This window comes from Danio rerio, chromosome 4, assembly GCF_052040795.2.
Source record: "Danio rerio strain M-AB ecotype USA chromosome 4, GRCz13ab, whole genome shotgun sequence".
Classification (NCBI taxonomy): Eukaryota; Metazoa; Chordata; class Actinopteri; order Cypriniformes; family Danionidae; genus Danio; species Danio rerio.
The window spans coordinates 15,633,010-15,655,449 of record NC_141024.2 but is presented as its reverse complement, the minus strand read 5'-3'; the positions used below and the strand labels follow the sequence as shown (position 1 = coordinate 15,655,449).

The 22,440-nt window shown below is 35.8% G+C and overlaps 2 protein-coding genes across 43 annotated transcripts in view; one reads left to right on the top strand and one right to left on the bottom strand.

Annotated features, from left to right (window-relative positions):
• The window catches only part of LOC147844672 (uncharacterized), a 138,076-nt gene extending 137,014 nt beyond the window's left edge, over positions 1 to 1,062 (bottom strand). For 21 of the 41 annotated variants that reach the window (XR_015482979.1, XR_015482945.1, XR_015482969.1 and 18 more), the window contains exon 1: positions 961 to 1,062. The gene's annotated coding sequence lies outside the window, so the exon portion shown is untranslated. Of the gene's footprint in view, positions 1 to 873 lie in introns of all 41 variants that reach the window. The other 20 variants (XR_015482954.1, XR_015482970.1, XR_015482958.1 and 17 more) reach the window with 10 other exon arrangements.
• nrf1 (nuclear respiratory factor 1) lies at positions 129 to 22,440 on the top strand. Of its 2 annotated transcripts, none has more exons than NM_131680.2 (11): positions 129 to 223; positions 2,253 to 2,502; positions 3,414 to 3,528; positions 4,100 to 4,226; positions 4,305 to 4,448; positions 7,121 to 7,279; positions 8,474 to 8,674; positions 9,856 to 9,957; positions 10,271 to 10,428; positions 13,036 to 13,160; positions 20,934 to 22,440. In NM_131680.2, the coding sequence occupies exons 2-11, from the start codon at positions 2,280 to 2,282 to the stop codon at positions 21,092 to 21,094; spliced, it is 1,515 nt and encodes a 504-aa protein (NP_571755.2). In that variant the 5' UTR covers positions 129 to 223; positions 2,253 to 2,279; the 3' UTR covers positions 21,095 to 22,440. The 2 variants fall into 2 exon arrangements, with proteins under 2 accessions (NP_571755.2, NP_001315469.1); NM_001328540.1 differs by having other exon boundaries at positions 10,271 to 10,458.

Sequence of the window (22,440 nt, the reverse complement as noted above, 5' to 3'; positions counted from 1 at the left end):
CTCTCTGTGAGTGTAGTGTGCACTTGCTGCTGCTGCATCACGTAGTAGTGTGTAGCACGAGAGGGAGGGGCGGGGTTTGTTCTGTGCACTTCGCTCGTGACCGCGCATCAGTCGCTGAGCCCAGGACGCGCGCACTCTGCTGCTCGTTCTTTGTCCTCCATTGCAGCTGGTGTTCACAGCTCCGCCGCACCGCGCAGGCCCGAAGTAGCGCAGCCGCTCTGAGGTTAGTGCCCTACCGCGCAATCTCCAGCCATTTCAGCCCTGGCGCAGCCGCACCAAACAACCCGGCAGCGTTTGCCTTTCACACACTCAGATGCAGATCGCGACGATGCGAAACAGAACTGCAGATGATTTCGAGCACTTTTGCCCGGATGGCAATTATTATTTACCCCGCTCAATTTGGGGCAAAAAAAGAATCATGGCGCAGGCGCGGGCCTTTGGCCTAACGTACTGAATTTAGATGTGCAATCGAATCGCTTATGTTTTTTGTCCAGATGCTAAATGGGATTTCAGTGCTTGATAGCTTGTGTCTATATGCTCGATCGCGGAATCGGATTTTGAATGCATGTATTATATCGCATTAGCTTAGCAATGTTATCGATCAGTCGAGTGTTTATATCGCTTTATTCTCAGTCAACAACGGTGCTCGCTTACATTTTATCTAAAAGAGCATTTTAGATGTTTAGCGCTTATCTCAATGATTGTGATCATTAAGAAGTTGAATGGGCGACAGTGTTTAATATTTTACCAACACACTGTCCCATTTCTTTACAGTAATATTTATTCACCATTTGAAAATAACCGCCATTTATGTGTTTGTTATTAATGCTCTAATACACCGGTCTGTATCGCTTCAGATATATTCAAACCTACCTTTTATTATGGCCGTTTATGTTTGTTGAAATGTTCTTTGGTATAATATATTAATGTTTTTTTTAATGATATGGTCATTAAAAGTACCTATTCCAGTGTTTGAGGTCGCTGAATTGAGCAGAATGAATTAGCTGCGTTAGCTTCTGGTTTACGTTATTTATCTTACGTTACGTGTGCACGTTATATACTAACGTTACATTCATAGCACATACGTTTTATTTAATTATTTTACATATGCTTTCGGTCTTAATTTAAACGATTAAAAAAACTATAAATAATATTGATTAGAAAGTTGTAATATGTTTGAACTACACTCCTTGCTGTCAGAGACTTCAATATTTTATTATTCAATAAAAACTTTAAAAAAGGTTTTTATTCTGTGTCGTTCAGTTTGTGTGTCATCTAAAAAACAAAATAACTTCTGGGTGTAAATAATCCTGATGTATTTTTTTTTAATGATTGCACATTGCAAAACTGTACTGATCGTGTATATATGCAGTTAACAACATTAAAAAAAATTGCTAATTATTTTAGGTGAATGCTAGGATGTCAGTATGTCTTACTCCATCTATATTTGCCAAACATTACTGTTTGTATATAAATAAAAAGTTAAATATAAGGGGGACGTATATTGATTTCAAGTAATCTTTTGTGCCCCCTACTGGATTGATTGTTTAAAACAATAATAATATTGAAGTCTGTGAAAATAAAATATACATTTACAACTTAGTTCATACACAATTGTACATTTGGTGATGAAAATAAACAATATTAAAGTTTATTTTTAGCTGAAACCAATGTTTTTGTCTATTGTCTATAGTATCAATTGATCATATACTAGTTACTAAACAGGCAAAACTAAATGAATACCTGTCGCTAATCACAAAACATTATGTTTTAAGAAGTAAAAGGAACCAGTTTTCTGTATTTATGTTCTCCATCCGTGCCTGATCCTATTTAAATTATGCTCCGTTTTAACCATAGTGTATTGTTAGCAGCCAAAGGGGATTCATTTAATTAACCAAATGTTTTAGCTTGATTTCGGACACATTTTGTCATTGCCCATTTCACCTGTATTGACCCAAAGTGAAATGTTTTGTTGTGCTGTTTTAATATACAAAACACATGAATCGCAATCGCGTCATATTAACGGTATACATTATAATAGGGATTCACAGTATATATTTATTAGTAAAATGCGAGTTTGTTATTATAATATAATGCAACGTGTCTCATATTTTATGTGTATTTTAAATGAAAATACAAATTACAATGCATGCCTAACACTTCACAACATACTCAGTTTGACACTTGAATACAACTATGAACGCAAGTCAATCTGTGTGCTAATATCTTGTTTGTGTGTGTGCGTGTCTCAGTGTGTTTGAGTGAAACTGTATCGGGTGATGGAAGACCATACGGTGCATCAGACGGAGCATATGACCACTATCGAGGCCCACGCCGTCTCTCAGCAGGTCGGGCAGGTGCACGTCGCCACATACACAGAGCATGGCATGCTGAGCGCCGACGAGGATTCGCCCTCCTCGCCTGACGATGATGCTTATGATGACTCCGACATCCTCAATTCAACTGGAACAGATGAAGTCACCGCACATCTGGCTGCTGCTGGTAGATTTCTGCACATGCTGCCTCTTATGAAAATTTACTTGTTTGAGTTAGTCTAATATATCATGCATCACAGATTCTGGGTTGAAAGGCTCAATCAGATGCCAAAAGCGAACAAATGGTACTAACACACACAAATATATTGTTGAAAGTCATATCCATGGTTATTCTCTGATGGTCAGACAGTGATTTCTCTTTTGTGATTGGCTAAAATATTGGTGTGTGGGATGCAGCAAATTCAGACACTAATGACTATTGACTTTAATAAATGATATGACTAAACTGGTCATAAATAGCAGCACAGTGACTGCTAGTGATTAGACAGACCACTAGATGGTGCACTTAAACCATAAATAGTCCTATAATGGGCTATATGCACACAGACTTTTAATATTCAGCTTGCCAGCCCTAGAGATTTCAGTCTTTCCATTACAAAATTGGCGCAATTAAGATCTGATTTCTTTAAAAATCAGCGATCTTCACTGCCTGATAGGTATACAATATAAAGTGGGTCTCAGTCCGGACAGGAAGCACTGCATTAAATTCAATTTCCCACTGCCATGCCTTTAAAATATGACAATTTATTTCACTCCATTATTTTCAATGGAGTTTCTGCGCTAGCCTGCTGATCCTGACAGGGCTACTCGGTCGTTCATCTCAATTTACGCTTGAACAACTAAATAAATACTTAAGTCTATTTAACTGAATGTATTGTAATTACATTACAACGTCGATGCTGTGAAAGTAACCTTGTGAAATTGAAAATAGTCACATTAAGCTTTCACCGAAGGTTTATCTTTGGCTGAAAAACACTAGGTGTGCATAGAGCCCATTCAAGATTGAACAGGGGTTTTATAAAATGATTTTTCTGGTTGATACTGTATGTCTAAAAACAGCTGATTTTTCTTTTTCAGGGCCTGTTGGCATGGCAGCAGCTGCCGCTGTGGCAACAGGAAAGAAGCGTAAAAGGCCTCACATCTTTGAATCAAATCCTTCAATCCGTAAAAGACAACAGACGCGCCTGCTTAGGTAAACTTTTTTTTTTTTCATTAAAAATAATATATCATGAATAAAACAACATACATATTATTATTAGTTTGTTTTTGTATTGTAATGCCCAATATTTTAGTCTTTATTATTGTTTTTCTGTTTTAATTTGTTATATTTTTTGTTATATTTTGAATGTGTTTGGTTCTATTATCTTATATTTACATTTTTCTTTACCCAAAACTTCTATATGTTAAAATGGGTTTTGACAGTGTTGTTATAAATTTGTTTTTTCATTTACATTTTACATTTATTTTTGACTTTGACAACATAATTTAAATTTCTTGTTGCAAAAATATACTTTTTATATTGTAATAATATAATATATATATATATAGTATTATAGTTATTTAATCATTATGATTTGAAATGTGTTGAACATTTTTTCTCTCCGTTAAACAGAAATTGGGGGAAAAATAAACAGGGTGCTAATAATTCTGACTTAAACAGCATCTAGTTTGATATAACTTTAGTTTCCAATTACAAAATGAAGCATTTATTAAATCCTTAAATTAATTTAACAGTAACACCATGAGTCTCATTATATCCACAGGAAGCTGAGAGCAACTCTAGACGAATACACAACACGGGTAGGCCAGCAGGCTATTGTTTTATGCATATCTCCCTCTAAACCAAATCCTGTGTTTAGAGTATTTGGAGCGGCACCACTGGAGAATGTGGTGAGTATATTTATTGGGCTTTTCCCTCTTCCTATTATTGTTGTTTCTGATTTAATATCTGGCATGTCATGTAATCAGGTGAGGAAATACAAGAGCATGATTCTGGAGGATCTGGAAAACGCTCTGGCTGAACACGCACCCCCTGGTGGAGGAGAACTCAGCTCTGAACTTCCTCCGCTGACTATTGATGGGATACCAGTGTCTGTGGACAAGATGACACAGGTGGGCAGCAGGTGGCGCTCTGAGCCAGGAGTCAAACTTCTCGGTTTTAGTCTCATTTCATTCTACATTCATCACTTTAACCTTCTTTTTTGGTCAAAGATGAAGCCACATAACTAGAGATGCTCTGATTTTGATTGTCAATATTTTTACAAGGAAATTGAAGAATTCTGATATACATTTCTGATATTTTTTCAAACTTGAAACAAGATTTGTTTTTAAAATACCAGTATTATGAACAAAATGCCTATCTGCATTATTAAAAGCTCAACTATCTACTGAGATTTTTAATTAAAGATAATCACTGCACTGTAATCACAATAAAACAAAGGACATTAAGTACAGATGTTTACTCTAACTTTAAATAGAGATTATCACTGATTAAATTGACACATCCTGCTAATTTGTTCATGACTTTAAAACACGTAAAGCCCCAGAGCTATCGCCTAATATTAGCTGTAATAAAAACCAGCCAAGCACACAAATATTATCCCTACAAAGCTTTTAACGTTGAGTGCAGCACTGAATGGCAGAATAGGAAAACTAACAAATAATTGTTACTTTTTTTAAGTTAATACTGAATATCTTGTGTTTTACTGTGGATGCTTGTGTTGCACTTGTGCATTTATAGACTTTATAGTATGAAATCGTTGCAATGCAGTTAAATGTGTGCAAGTCCGGGCCAGAGATTGTTCAAATTCCAAAAAAAGATTCAAGTTTGAAACAAAAACCATCCTGTTTCAGCTTCTGCCCAGCCAATCGGTGCATCTCCAATCATAACCAGTTCAGCCAGTAGCTTTACCAGCTCACCTATTTCTCATTAGCTTGCTGGAGGTGTGCTGTTAGCGGGTGTCCCTCAGGACAGGCACACCTTGCTTGGCTTGTGGTTGTGGGCAGGTCTGTGCAGGGATCATCAGGTGAAGCTTGTACGCGCCAGTAATTATCTGTCTCATCGTGGCCGGGCACAGAGCTTTCTGATTGGCTCCCAGGTGGATTAAGAGCGGAGCAGGGGGAGGGAAACGGGGGCGTGAGATTCCTCTTAATTCCTTCGCCGCGTAATTAGACCATCTGCACAAACACAAGGAAGAGCCTACAACTCAAGACAGTGTCGTGGACAATCTGTTAAATGACATTAAACTGTTTACTTATCAGCGTTTATTGAGTACATATGGTTAGGTTTCAGCAGTTGTCATTTTGTACGGTGGTATTTTTAAATTCAGGTTTAATTGAATTCGACTATTTACATTTTATGTTATGTAGCTATAAATTATATTCATTTTAGCTATGTAATATTAACATTTAAAATGAAAAAAAAGGTTTATTTTTATGTTTTATTTTGTAAATGAAAAATGCTTCATGATATATAGATAGATAGATAGATAGATAGATAGATAGATAGATAGATAGATAGATAGATAGATAGATAGATAGATAGAAAGATAGACAATTTATTGTTTGCGTTCTTTATTTTTTTCATTTTAGGAACTTCTGTCCATTTATTTTTAGAAGTAATAACATTTATTAAACAATTTTGTGACTGCAGTGCAAAAATCAAGCATTATGGACATTAATTGAAAAAAAAAAAACAGTGTACATTTCAGTGTTACATTTCTATTCTTTAGTTGTATTTGAAAAAAAGAAAATAATGATAGCTCTTTCCCTGAAATCTTTCTACTCCATCCATTCGCCATGTTGTTGTCTGTCACTGTCCAATGTCAGGCTTAAAGGAAGTGTGTTTGTGTTTGTGACACCGAGAGCAGAAGGGAGGGAACTGAGCTCTTTTGGGAGCTGATTTATTCCTCCAAGCCAAATTTAGCCTGTGATGTGGAGGTGAACAGACGTTGCTACAGAGCACTGCAGTTCAATCCCCGTCCTGCCTACGCAATTACCAAGGGCACCGGGGGCACTGGGATGAACGCCCATACAACTCAATGTGGCTTTATACTGTCAATGGCCACTCAAATATAAACAAATTAACACTTTTATTGTAATGTAGGTAACTTAACCATGTAAACCAAACTTAATGTGACAGAAAACGTTTTGTTGAATCTTTTTTACTCTTCATTATTTTCCTTCCAACTGTTTAAGCACACTTTTGCTGTTACATTATAAAGACATCAGAAAATCCTTATTCTATAGATTTTTTTTGTAGTATTATTTTTAACAATTAAAAGGTAATTACATGAGAGAACAACATTTAATTCTGTGTGATCCTTTAGAAATCATTGTAATATGACTTGATACTCCAAAAATGCTGCAATTTGGACGTTTGTAGCATTTTAATTCAAAATTTTCACTCTTTTATTACCCATGTACTATTTCATAAAGTTGTTAATTAAAAAATAATAATTTTACTGACCATATGCTCTTGAACGAGGTCTCATGCATCCACTGTTTTTGTTTTCTGTTTCGTCTACTTAATCTCTAGTAGTCAATGGGACGTGGAGCCTCGCTCATAGATTAACCTTTAAATAGAAACCTAATAGTCTACTTTTAGCTTTTTATAAGCTATTTATGCGGGCAGACTGTCTGCAGGAGGAGGAGGAAATCAATGGCTCGCTGTTTCCAAATTTAGTTTAACGCAGATTTTATTTTCCCAGAGGCCATCATGTGCTCTACTACGTCCACAATAAAGTTTCTGTCGGTCATCGTGCGGTATTTTTGACGGTTTGCAGGCCCAGCTCCGAGCGTTCATTCCAGAAATGCTGAAGTATTCCACAGGCCGAGGGAAGCCCGGCTGGGGGAAAGAGAGTTGCAAGCCCATCTGGTGGCCAGAGGACATTCCCTGGGCCAACGTGCGCAGTGACGTCCGAACAGAGGAGCAGAAACAGAGGGTAGTATTAGATGATTACACTACGACGCTATAAACATTGTGTAAAAATAACAGGAATCATAACCTGGAACCAATTAGCAAAAATAACAGTACATATATATTACATATATACATTGTGTTGATATGAAGAAGACTTAATGGGAGATGGAAACACATTTGTTGAATAAACTTCAACATAATAAACATTACACCCATGTTACTCCATTATAGTCCATTTCAATGTGGTGATGTCATGGTTCCTGCTTGTTGTTAAACTGTTTCCTAACTGTAACAAGAGGCAATTCAATCATAAATTGACATTAAAGCAGCTATCATGATATTATTTATCAACAAGTGGCCATTTTTGAATTTTCAGAAGCTATGGAAATTAAAATTGTAAAACAGAAAGTACGTTAAAACCATTGTTATTGTTTACATCCCTCAAAATTGTCTATACTAAGTTGCCTTGTTTACTGTTGGTTGCTAGGTTACCAATACTACAGTCAGCTGCTCTAACAACCTGATGGAAAGACATAATTTGAGATTATTCTCTCTTTTTTTGAGAACTTCGAAAAGATTTTTATCTACTTTGATCATTTATAATTTATGAATTAAGTAAATAATTCATGAAGAAAAAGACTTTTTGAACGAATCATTAAACAATGACTCAAATGATTCATTTGAAAATGTATCCATTTAGGGAAGAAACACTGCAATGTGTTGCATTTTTGAAGCACCTTGTTCTTTACCATCTTTTTTTGGAAGTAATTTTCTTGAGACAGGAAAATCACGTCAATATTTTGTCAAAAAAAAAAGTGTAAAGTTTTCTGTAAATTCAGTATCACATTTGCTCACTCACGGTTATTGAAGAAAATGGCATTCTTGTTTATGTGATATCACTACTATGTTATCTTATAAAAATTAAAGCGATGTTTTGCACTTTCCTAAATAGTTATAGAAACTTAATAGCTGCATTCTTGTAGGCTTCACTACAATCACTAATAATCTTGTTTTTGAGCTCACATACTGTTAAAACAATTACTGTATTATCATAAATGGTAAAATATTACACACCTACTGATGCCACAGGCTAATAATTGAATAAGCCACACCATCGTTTTGTCATGCCTTTTCATCAACGACATCTGAATTAAAACAAATGAGCTCAAGCTTGCATCATCTTGCCTTACCAAGGGTTTATTTCTATTGGAAACAGGTGTCATGGACGCAGGCCCTGAGGACTATCGTTAAAAACTGCTATAAGCAGCATGGGAGAGAAGACCTGCTCTATGCCTTTGAGGACCAGGTCACCACACAAGTTGCCACAACAGCCACACACAGCATTGCGCACCTGGTGCCGTCACAGACGGTAGTGCAGACGATCAGTAATCCTGATGGAACAGTCTCACTTATACAGGTGAGCTCAGGTCCCAGCACAGGGAACAACTGCACACTTGTTTTTCACTACGCTGTACAGTAGCTGCACTGGAACATTAGAGTACAGTACAGTAAGAGAGTGTGAAATGTTTAGGACTTTTCCGTTAAAGAGCAATATTTTAATTGTGGTCCAATCATATCAATATGTTCTTTTACTTTTCTATCTATTTTTTGTAATCGTGTAATAGTTGTGTCTGTTGTTTATGTCAATATTTTAGTTTAACCAACTGCCTAATGTCAATCAGAATTCTTCAAACTTTGAATAAAATTTTTTTATGGGGCTCATTAAAAGGTTTATATTTTCTGACAAAACCATTATTACTTTTAATATTGTAATAATGGCAAATATGTGTGATTGGTTCTAATGCTTAGTGCTTCAAAAAAGAAAACTGATGCGATTTGTGCAGATCTAAATGGAGTTTTGCTATTCATTCATTTCTAATCCATTCCACTTTAATCAAGAAAACCATAATAGATTTTTTTAAATGGGTTTTTGTTTTTTTCCCACTTTTTTTGTTTGTTTTTTGACCTTAACTTTACACTGAAAAGTCACATATTTACTATTTGTTTTATTAAAACACCTAATGTTTCTAATTTATTGCCATTCCAAAAGTATATACTCTTGTTTAAGGGTCAGTGTTTTTTATTAAAATAATATTACACAATCTAATTTGGTTTAATGTGACAGTAAAAGTAATTATACTGTTAAACAATTTCAATAAATGCTGTTCTTTTAAATCTATGCATCAAGGAATGACTTTTTACACTGAAATTCTAAGCAGCACAATTGTTTTCTACATTGCCCAAATAAATTATTTTTTATCATCAACAAATTAACTTGATATAATAGGATTTCTGAAGAATCGTGCAATGCTGAAGAGGAGCATTATAATATGATATTCACAGAAATGCATTGAAATAGAGAACCGTTTATTTTAGTTTGTGGTAACATTTCACAATTGTACTATTTTGAGCATATTTTTATTCACATAAATGCAACCTAGGTGAGCATGAGAGATGCCTTTGAATTGACCATTTTAAAAAGTATTATAATTAAGCTAATATTATAAATAGTTATAAAGCATGGATTACAATATTAAAATTTAAAACTTTGTTCAAATTACCATGTCCTAACATATAAAATTCATAACTAATCAACAGGTTGGCACTGGAGCTACAGTAGCGACACTGGCAGATGCGTCAGAATTGCCTGGCACAGTGACAGTAGCCCAGGTGAACTACTCCACAGTGACGGATGGAGAGGTACCATTAACACACACAGTTTCTTACCTTAATATTCCACTAGATTGCATCTTTATACACAAATACTATGCATTTACATTACCCTGAAGACTTTTTAGTTATCTATCAAATATTAAATTTAAAAATCATGTTTAAATTTTAATATACAGGTTTTGTGAATTTTATTGATTTATTTCTATTTATATATTTGTGTGTGTATCATCTCTTATTGAAATATGATGTTCTTATCATGTTTATTGATCTTGTCATGTAGTGGCAATAAATAACCTCACATTTCTGCCCTCACATCTCCTATTTTCCCTCTGTCTTTAAGGTGGAGCAGAATTGGGCCACACTTCAGGGAGGCGAGATGACCATCCAAACCACACAAGCGTCAGAGGCCACGCAGGCTGTGGCCTCTTTAGCCGAAGCTGCAGTTGCAGCTTCGCAAGAGATGCAAACCGGGGCAACTGTAACCATGGCCCTCAACAGGTACTCCTTGGAGGGAGCACTGAAGTTTGGGTAGGAAAAAAAAAGAGAAAGGAAATACTGAAGCGCAGGTTTTTGTCTCCGGGGTCTTGTTAACAGGCCTCACCTGAGCCTGTTCTGTTTACCACAAGCAGGTTACAGCAGCAGGCTAGAAATCTCACACAGCAGGAACAATCGCTTCATAGACCAGTCCCACAACAATTAGGCTGAGAAGGCATTGTTTTCTGCTCAGCAGTCTAAATTAAAGCAGTAAATCTAATGTCCGTTCTCTTAGCGCTGTCAGGACAACTGTACATGCAAACGAGAACATGGACTCTATTTGATATATTACTCAAATACTAATTTTCACCACAAAACGGGGGAAAATCATGTTTTCAATGAAAATTCGGTAAACTGGTCTATTTCTTTAGTCAGTTTCTAGCTTTTATTCAAAATGTATTGTATTTAATTGGAAGTTGTCTGCATCACCTTAAATCAAACTCTGTTGTCATAATGAATTGTCTCGTTTCCTAATTTTTACCTTATAGCTTATGGTTGACATTAAGTAGAAGTTGTCACAGTTAATAGTGAAACTAAATTTGACTTTATTCGCATAATCATGACCGTAAATATTTTTCTAAAAGTCGATATTGACACTTCATTTGATAAATATGCCATCATCTCAACTTTCTATGACTTGTCAATTTTGTCTTGGTCAACGTTCAATCATCGACTTAGGGTGCTTTCACACCTGTGAATCGATTCAGTTGTTCCGAAACAGAGATTACAATTGTTACATTGTTGCTCTTTGCTCTTGGAGTGGTTCGCTTTCACACTGCAAAGTTTCTAATCGGACCAAAAGAGCTAAAACGCGTCACGTGCGAGTAAACTCTCCTCACATTGGTCAGTGTCAGGGTTTATTTTGCAGCGTCCCGCTAAGCTGTCAGGAGAGGTGGTAGTTTGGTGGTGATTGACAGGGTGCATGCGCGCGACGTGTCTGGGGAGAGATGCGGTGGGGAGGGGTGAGAAGGGTGCGCGACTGCCTATTTGAGGACCTGGAGGGAGACGCGAGATTACCGGGAGATCATCACTTGTTTGCGGGCATACGGAGACTCGCGAAACTTCCCACCCCACTCATAATTCTCTTTTCATATAGCCGTAAGCCTATTACATATCCATAAAACACTGTGACATAACCGCGCTCGGATAGGATCGTTTTCTCACTACAATCGAACCGCTCCAGGGTTCGTTTCAATCGAGCCGAGACCACCTCATTCAAGCGATCTCGGAGCGATTACTTTGGCGCGGAACAGATCGCGTTCACATATACCAAACGAACCGCGCTAACTGGGCAAACGAGATACGTTCCAAAACAAAAGTGTAGGTGTGAAAGCACATTAGTATATCATAATTACTCCTCATAATTTTCACTTTAGATTAAAACTGACACTATACCATAAATGATATAATTATAGCATATCATGTCAGCTGGAATCCAGCATTAGCATGTCCTTTTTTACAACCATGTCCTTTTTTCATAATTTTTATCACAGAATCATGTCCAAATTGCTACGATATTGGGCTGCACAATATTGGAAAAATCTTTTATTTTATTTTTAAATTATTTTTCTGCTATATGAAAATAATTTGACCAGATGGCATGAATAGCTAAGTTTAGAAAGAAATCGTTAATTTAGATTGACTAGTATTATTTTCTAAGGGTGTGAATCATGTAGGCCTATATAAAAATAAACAAATTGCAAGCGAAAATAATTTCAATAGAGCAACAAAAAACATAAAGTAAAACAAACAAGGCTTTATGGTTTTCCAGAGAGTCAAACAGTATTGACGATGGCAAGGATCACCAAACTTGTTCCTGGAGGGCCGGTGTCCTGCAGATTTTAGCTCCAACCCTAATCAAACACACCTGAACAAGCTAATGAAGGTCTTACAGGTACACTTGAAACTCCCAGGCAGGTGTGTTGAGGCAAGTTGGCGCTAAACCCCGCAGGGCACCGGACCTCCAGGAATGAGATTGGTGACCCCAGATGTATGGAAAAAAACATTAAAATGTAAAATAATACTTTATAGTCTTCATCGTATATTAATTCAGTAAAATAATTCCTCATTATAGTTATTAATTTGCGTTTTTGCGCCTGAATGCTTAAAACGATGTAGAAATGCCTTATTCTTAACTGTTGCTGATAAACTATAATCCCAATTCAGCATTTCATATCTTGCGATGTGACTATTGTGGACACACACATTGCGATTATTGATGCTGAAACGATATATTATCGTGCAGCCCTAATTGACATCTTCATTTGAATTTACCCATTTGACTTCTCATAATAATGTCATAAATATGGATAACCAAAGTATGTTGTTTTAAATAAACTCTCATACCTTTTTTTTTCAAAATGGTATCACCAGGGTCAGAAGAACTTAAGTAGAACAGCGATTATTATTTTCTGTTCCCTCAGAACAATATTTTTTTCCCAAGAGTGACCTCTTACACTAGGGGGCAGTACACGCCAGTACTAATCAATACACCTCAACCCTTATATAAAGCATTGTATCTTTAAAAAAACAATGTTACTAATTTCTTATTTCATTTGTGTGTGTGTACAGTGAAGCAGCAGCTCACGCAGTAGCGACATTAGCAGAAGCGACTCTTCAAGGCGGAGGACAGATCGTGTTAGCAGGAGAAACGGCTGCTGCAGTCGGAGCGTTAACTGGAGTTCCGGATGGCAGTGGTACAAACATCTTCTACACATCACACACAATCACATATACACTCGCTGGGTGTTACTAAAATACATAAATGCATAACATCCACTTTTGTCATCATACGTGTAGGTATGTGGAGGGATGTTACGCATGTATTGTAAGGTGTGTGAGAGCACGAAGAAGGCCGCAGAGGTCTGTTTTAATCCCTGGGGTGTTTGTGGGACAGATGGTGTGTGTGTGTGTGTGACCTGTGTCACAGACTCCAGCCTCTACACTTCACGCTAATCCTCGCTTTGCCTCAAACACTAAGCGCTCTGCATATGCACGGCAGACTCCAGAACTGGTGCTTACACATGCATTAGAAGCCGTGTTTCTGTCGGATAGCAGCGCTAATGTGCACTGGAGGCATTTGTGACGGTGTAGGATGACGTGTTCACTCTTTTAGACATGATACACGAAGATAGATTGAAGGGAGATAGGAAATTATGGTAGATTTAAGTCTTTTCATTATCTATTGGTGATTTCTAATGCCAGTGGAAATGAAACAATTTAATTTTGATTTAAGACTACATAAATCATTGCCCACTGATATTCAAATGTTACAGTTTACAAGCAGGTGTTATTCCAGGGTGTCCACGGAGTCTTAAAAAGTATTATAAGTTGATAAATCAATTATGAGGAAAATTAAGATTCTTAAAAGGTATTAAAAAGTCTTACTTGTGTTTTTTCGAGGTCTTAAATTTTTGTTCAAGCATTGTCCAAAGTGTTTGACTCCAAAAAAGCATAAATATATTTATTTTCCGCCTTATATTAACAATGGCGTGCTCACTCCATGCGATTGGCATTTCCGGCCAAGCTCCTCCATCCGTGAGATGTAATTTGCAACAAACGCTGGACAGTGATGTGATGCTCTCCGCATGTAGCAAAACCATAGAGTGAAACAGACTGCAAAATGGGAAAATATAAGTTTGCTTACTCCTGGTTGGAGAAAGACGAGTTTAAACAGTGGCTGAAGCCTGTCGCTGAAAACAGCCACTTAATTTATTCTTTAAAGCTTTGTTTCTTCCGAGCTTATCTGAGTTCTGTTGCATGCTTGTGCTCCATTGATTTATTTAACTACAACTGTTTATTAAGTTAAAGGTTTGATACTGTTTAGAACTGGAAGTGGCGATGAGGTCTTACAATATTCAGAGAAGGTCTTTAGAAAAGTCTTAAAAAGGAATTTCAAATATCTTTGGGATTCCTGCTTATACAGTACTCTTTATTCATTAACATTAGTTAACAATGTTGAGGTGAACTAATAAAAAATGTACACTTAAAGCAGTTATTGATCATGTCAATGTTAATTTCAACAAATATTAATAAACTGTTATAATCAGTTATCTGTTTTATATTGTAAGCTTACATGCGCTAACAGTAAATAATGCTAAAAAATGATTAAATACTATAACTATTGTTGATTGTCATATGTTCTTGAAATTGCCTCAGTTATAATTAACTAATAGAACCTAATCGTAAAAGTGCTACTTAAATTATATAGGAAAATATTATTACAATGTTATGTTATACTAATATTATGTTATGTTAGTGTTATCGGATAGCAAATCATTTAAAATTTACAACAATTCTATAGCAGTGAAACCAATCAATCAAAAAGTTAGAAAATAAACACTTTAAAAAAGATTTTAAATGCTAAAAGTTTAGTATTTAAATGTAAAAAATTGTAATATTTTTAATGTCTAAAAGTAAATGTATGCAGCAAAGCAGGAATAGTGCAAGAAATGTATCATACTTCATCATATCAGTTAAACTAATAAACTAAAAAAATTAGAAAATATCACTTAAAATTTTTTTAAAATGCTAAAATTGGATTTATGCAGCAAAGCATGAATAGTATCAAAAATGTGTCTTAAGTGCTGTACTTTAATTATGATGTGTCAGTTTTGACTCTTACATAATTATGACTGCATGTCATAAATTTGACTTTAGTAATAATGTACTACAATAATTTTTCAATTTTAATCTTACAATCAATACAGTGCATCATTTATTTATATAATAATAAACACTTATTATCAGTTCACTTATATGAGGAAATGTGCATTAAGAAAGTACAAGCCGTCCATTTAGAATGTGTTTGAAGGTTTCCACTTAAAATATCCAATATGACATTTATCACAGCTTGTCAAATTTGCCCCTATTTGTGAGTGTGTAAAAAAACAACATTTGTTTTTAAAAGAAAATGAGCTGCAGCGTTAAAGAAAAGGGCAGAGCCTTTACAGACTATTCTGACAGAAACAACAAAAAAGCCAATCTCATGTAGCAGTGTAGGTAATGACTGTAGAGGATTCAAGCTTTAAGGCTCATGCACACTGGAACAATTATTGGTCATAAATTGGACTTTTAAAAAATTATAACACACTGCAATCACTTTAAAATATTAATCTTGCAATCAATATAGTGCATCATTTATTTATATAATAATAAACACTAATAATTAGTTCACTTATTAGGGAACATGCATTAAGAAAGTACATGGTGTCCATTTAGAATGTGTTTGTAAGTTTCCGCTGAAAATGTCCAACATAACATTTATCACAGCTTGTCAAATTTGCCCCTATTTGAGAGTGTGTAAAAAACATATTTTTAAAAGTAAATAAGCTGGGGCAGAGCCTTTACAGACTATTCTGACAGAAACAACAAAATAAGCCAATCTCATGTAGCAGTGAAGGTAATGACCAGTAGTTTATTGAAGCTTTTAGGCTCATGCACACAATTATTGGTCATAAATTGTTCCTTTTAGTAATTATAATGTACTGCAATCACTTTAAAATATTAGTCCTGCAATCAATTAAGTGCATCATTTATTTATATAATAATAAACACTAATAATTAGTTCAGTTATATGAGAGAATGTGCATTACGCAACTACACGGCATCCATTTGAACATAATGTTCTTTTTAAAATGGGCCTCATTAATACCTGATCATTTCTCAGTGACCCTTCTTACCTAGTGTCCTTGATTACTTCATTGCCCCTAGTGACCAAAAGGAAACTCCTCCCCCTTCTAACCCCTGAGGAACCCTCTTAAAGGGCTTTGATCCTCTCCATTATCAGTGCATAGTCTAATCACAGAGCCAGCTGTCAGCACCGGGAAGCCCGGTCTATAAAACACATGACATTAAGAGAATAGGCTGTATTCAAACATAAAAGCTGATTAGCAGGAATTAAGACTACATTTAAAGACATGGGCGTCAGGCCTTTCCCCAAATATACGACCACGGGTGTGATTTGAGAGCTAGATTTCTAAGTAATTCTAAATATGAATGAAAGGCTATTTAAAGGGGACATGCCTAGTGTGCGAATAATACAGCTGTTTTTGGTAATTTTAATTGTGTAATACATGCTTTAGTGAATCAAATATATGTGTTTATTTAAATTACATCTAATTTACGTATTAAATGTATTTAAGTTTTCAGTGTTTTGTGGGATAGGCTATTTAGTGTGTTCTGACCTGATTAGCTATTTCGGCTTACTTTAGGACAAACTATGCAAACAATACATCTAATTTGATGTTACTTATAGGCAATATGTAGAAACAAATACCTATTTTATGAGAAAACATCTTGTGAAATCTTACGGTGTGTATCGGTGCTTTAAATCTGCCGGTTTCAGACTATTGAATGACATTTATCTTGCATGGACTGATTGGTGTGATTATGCATTCACAATGGTATGAACCGTTATAGGGGTGGTCAAATGGATGTCTTTTATATTGATTATTAATATTATCATTTAAAAGTACAGCTCGGAGTGAACTTTTTCTCAGTTTCAATGGACTGAGTCACCATACATGTTGTTTTGACGTCCTTCAGGGGGATCAAGCCTTAATTAGTAGGGTCAATCCACCCCAAACCCCCCTGTAATTCGCACCCTAGACATTCCCTTTTTTGCAAGATGCAAGATTACACTTAAACAATCCAAAAAAAATAGTAATGGTATCGGTTTCAGTACCATTATATTGTCATTAAAAAATGCACTCATATAGGAGACTAAATATTACATATAATTTATTTAATGCCTAAAAATACGTATGCGTGGATGTCATCATGTGACAGCGTGGAGGAAAAAGAGTGTGGAAAGATGGCAAGTCACGCACGAAATGACCTGGTTTTAATAAAGAACACAACTCTTGCACTTTGGCAGTGTTTTGGGTTTCGACCAAATGAAAGGAAGAGGCGGTAAATGCAGACGAGGTAATTTGCAAATTGTGCAACAAACTAATAACTGCAACGGATGGAAATAGCTCGAATCTAAGGTCGCATATAAGGTATTCAGTTTCTGAATGGTTTAGGCACAAGCCAACAGTTTGGTGACTCTGTCTGAGCCTTATGTCATAATTGTTTTATTATTCACGGTAATACCGTATACTGAGGTAAAATAGCAAGGAGGTTTGACGGAATCAAAATTTGGATACAGCCCAAGCCTACACAGAAGACATCAAAGCAACTTTTTTACTATTAATATTGAATGAAAAGGACATAAATATGACAAACTGTGAAATACTTTCCACTTTTTCCTTTTAAATTTTTATAACAAGACAAAATAATATAATAAATAATTAATGAATTATAAAATAATGATAAATAGCGTAACTTATGATAAATAGCCTAAATAATAATAATAACAATAGTAAAAAATACCATGGGATAGTCTTTGTGGTTTGGCATGCAGTGTTAAACTAGCTGACCAATAGGATTGGGGCTTTAGTTCATACGCCTTGAGCTGCTGACGTTACAGTTAAACATGTCTTGGTGTAGCTTGTAACTTTTCCGAAAAACGCTGGCAATACGAATGAGCGATTAAACGTTATACATGTTCAAACCCGTGTCTGACAGAAATAGAGAAGAACAACTTATAAACTGCACCAAGATTATTTAGATGTTGTGGAAGAAACTTAATATAACCCCACTGACTAGCATATTACTGCTCTATTCCAATGTACAGGCCATTGCAAACAAACATTACACTAATATTAAAATGATACGAGTTTAATTCAAATTAATATCTTAATTGACCGTCTGTTGATGTCTTAACTTTTTGTGAATGAAGTTAGGTTGTGTTTGGTAAGAGGATGCCACTTTATGCAACTTTGTCTTTACACAAGTAACCCTTCTTAGAGGAAGCCAGTACAGAGAATGTTAGTACATCCCTTTTCCTATATACGTAACCAAGTCCCAGAGAGCCGTCTCTTCCCAAAATGAGGCCCTCACTTTAAGCTGAGCAATTAACCCTAATTTACGCTTTGGCATGGGGAGGATTGGGAGAGAGCGCAGTCAACAACAAGACACTTGACGGACAGCCGGCGTTTATTGACCTCATTCAATCAGTGAAATGGCAGCGCGGGTGCAGCTTTGAAGTGGCTGGTCAGAGGTAATCGTGACTGATTTATGTTTCCTGCTCCACTCTTTTTTTCAGTCTGCAGATCTGGTAGAAGCCCTCAATGTCAGACTGATTGAGGGTTTGTAGGCACTTCACTTGAAAAAACAATGCTTACAAACTCCCGGTCAATTATGCGAGAGACAGTGTGATTACAAGAAATCAGTCACTTGTGCAACACGTGGATGCTCTTTTTCTTTGAAAGAAAGCATAATTTTTACTGAAATATTACAGGTCGTTTATCATTATTATTACTTCACATGTAAGCATAAATGATACATCGAGTACACCTCATTTTGAAAATGAATATGTTTATCCACTTCTCAGTGGTTATAGGCAATATATATTGGTGCATTTAAACAAAACAGATTTATTAAACAGATATATTTATTAAAATAATATTTTAGCCACCAAACAGAATTAGAAATAGAAAGATAATACAATTTAATTCAAGCTAAATATTGCCAAAAAAAATACAGCCGACAAAATTTCAACAAATTAAAAAAATTTACTTCTTGATTTTTTTCCCCTCCTTTTTTAAAATTTGTATTTAATATTTTTCCATAACATAAATTTGGGTGTACTAGTTTTTGGACCGACAAGTTATTTTGTTAGATAAGCTTCAGATTTGGCTTCAATGCTGACTAATCTAATGTATATGCACACATATAATATTAAAAATACTATTAAAACTAATAAAAATATGAATTTAAAAGATAGATTTATGAGCGGTTTACTAAGATAGATTTATGAGGGGTGTACTTATATATGCTGAGCACTGCATACACTACATAAAATGTTTTGATGGCAATTTAATCTCTTACAACTTTTGAATAATTTAATCAAAATTTCCATCCATCCATTTTTCCACCGCTTATCCTGGGCCGGGTTGCCAGAGCAGCAGTCTCAGCAGGGAGCCCAAGACTTCCCTTTCAAATCAAATAAAATACCTATTAAAATATTTAGTACTGGTCAGAATAAGTACGTTGCTTCATTTTTACATAAATATATTAGTTACATTAAATTACAGAACATTATTTCCCCCATATTTTCATTATTTCTTATTGTTTTTATATAAACATGTATTTTTTTATTGTAATAACTATTCGGTTTGCATTTTATATCATTCATATTTACAATAATTAGTATCAGCCTTATTATGTGATGAATGCTGTTAAACAGGATTATTGAGATTCACTTTATGTGAAAGAGTTCTGGGAGATAAAAAGTGCTTATTTATTTTTAAAAAATCATTTATTTATTGTTCATTTGTTTGCTTAATCAGTAAAAATGGATGATTTACTTCAGTAATACTGTGTCTGTATTAAAAGATATCTCAAAACCATAAAATACTATGAGATTGATTTGTTTGAAACTTGAGCTATTACTTGAGATGTTGGGACAGTTGTGCATCCTAGCACTATTTTAAGTGTAAAACTTGCTTTAAAAAAACTTAATTCACAAATCCAACCCCCTTCAGAAACATACTAGTAACCTACATAACCTTAAAACTTACTGAACACATTAACCAATCGCTGTTAGTTCTGACCTTCCTCTTTTTATGGCCCTAATGGATTGGCCAACCTCTGCCCCCCTGTGACTGCAGCAGTAATCCAGACTGCTCCACTCACAGCTGGGTTCGGAAACAGAGGTAGATTGAGGGGTTTACCTAGAGTCAGAGACTGGGAGAGAGAGAGAAATGGAAGCTGGGAGCGGCTGCCTCAATTACTCCATTGTTCCGCATTGCAGTGTGATGCAGTCGCCCTGCCCTCGGCCCTCGTTCTAGGGCTGGCCCTCAGCACGCACCGCCCCAAACTCTCAACATGGCTGTCCGAGGTGGCCTCATCCAACCTGCCCTCCCTCCGGTTGTCTCAAATGACAAGCTACGCACATCCCAAACCAGCGATGACGGCATCACAGTTGCATCTAATAGCGGTTATATCCACCGATGGCTTGGTCTGCGATGCGGAATTTTTTGCGAATGTTGTAGAACTTTCCGATTAAGTTGCCTTTAAGATAAATGACTTTGCAATAATAAACATCGGTGGACAAATAGGGGGATGGAAACGTAGCTGCTGTTTCTCAACCACGTTCCTGAAGAATTTTCCATGTCTCATCAACCAAACACAACTGATTTAGATCATCAGCAGAGACTGAAAGACCTGTAATGGGTGTGAAAGACCCGTAATGACATCCAAAACATGCAGTGCTGCTTGTCCTTTAAGAACGTGGTTGAGAAACTGAAATGGACAATGCTCAAACATTTTAATTTTGCACATGAAGCAAGTTAGATAGGAAGCATGGCAATCGTTGTAAACAAACCTAACGGCTCTTTTTTTTTTTGTGTGTTTTACCCTAGGTCTCGTCCAAATTCCAGTCAGCATGTATCAGACTGTGGTCACCAGTTTGGCCCAGGGCAATCGGCCCGTTCAGGTGGCAATGGCTCCCGTAACGACTCGAATCGACAACACGATGACTCTTGACGGGCAGGCGGTGGAAGTGGTGACCCTGGAACAGTGACATACTCTACCCCTGCAGGTGTGCGGGACAGGAACTTCAGCGCCTATGTGAAGTAGCTGCTGGAATATGGTGTAAAGAATAATATTTGAGCCTGTTCTCATGTCTGCAGGGGTGTGTAGGGGTTGTCTCGTTATTGTTATTCATTTTCATTTTGTTTGTTTTTTTACGCTGTACCCCCAATTTGTTGTCTTATTTTCATCATAGTGTTAAATTCATTAACGTTAGTTTCGTTTCTCTTTTTTTTTTTTAGCTGGTGTTTGACAAATGTAATGCAGAGGATACTTAGAATTACCAATTATTTCTTTCTGTACGATTACAAGAAAAGAAAAACCTCAGTCCAAATTTTCTGCCTTCAAAACTGGCGCAATTTGTTCATTTCTCCCCCGTGTATATGGCATTATGTTGGTCATTCTTAATGCGTTTTCTCCTCAGTTTTTATGTACATATTATATATATTGTGAACCATCTTGTGCCATATTTGAATAATTTCATTAATATATTGTGTATATTGCATTACAATTTTAGTGTTAGATCCCATTGACTACTGAGATATGCATGGTTTTTTTTTTTTTTTTTGTAAGTCTGTACAATGTAGTTTTCTTTGTATGCATTTCACATAATTCCCATTGTAAAAAAAAAAATTGTATGATCTCGAATGATGTGGTATATCGAATGAGACCACCGTTTCCTGCCGGTACAGATTTGAACTTTCAGAACTCTCAGTGCTATCTATAGACTATTCACTAAATTGTACTATTAATCGATTGCTATAAATGTCAGTATGACAAGGATGAAGATGTAGCACTCCATATCGTTCAGCTTTTATACTTCAGAAAACAGAGAGCTTTACATATTCATGGTATGTCCGCATTTTGGAAACTGATCCTGTTATGAAACTGCTAGGGAAAATGTTTTATTTATTTTTTATTTATTTTGGTTTGTTTAGATGTGCGCTCATATCTTTTGAATAAGACACATGGGAAAAGGTTTAGATATGATGTAGGATGTATTCGAATTCTAATGTTATCGCAAAGTGAAATACCCATAAATTCATATCTCTTTCTTTATCTCCCAAGCTCTTGTATTGTTTCTACAGTGCAATTTTGGATGTTTTGTTACTGTTTCTTCCACCCGTGATCCACTCTGTCGAGTTTCCAGCTCCTTCATCGGTTCGAATTTTTATAGCTCACACAAATGAGAGGCTTTTTATGTGAAATTTGTAAAATATATACGGTTTGATGAAACCAAACCCTCCCGTGTTGCTGGTGCAAAATGATGGTGACATTGGCAAACTTTGTCTTTCCCTTTTTATCCAGTCTTGGAAATAAAATGGCCACTATTCAGAA

Excerpts from the sequence above, each read along its gene's own strand:
- nrf1 (NM_001328540.1), top strand. The coding sequence starts at position 2,280 with ATGGAAGACCATACGGTGCATCAGACGGAGCATATGACCACTATCGAG. Across the intron at positions 4,449-7,120 it reads CTGTGGACAAGATGACACAG|GCCCAGCTCCGAGCGTTCAT; the intron begins GTGGGCAGCAGG and ends GACGGTTTGCAG. Across the intron at positions 7,280-8,473 it reads CAGAGGAGCAGAAACAGAGG|GTGTCATGGACGCAGGCCCT; the intron begins GTAGTATTAGAT and ends TATTGGAAACAG.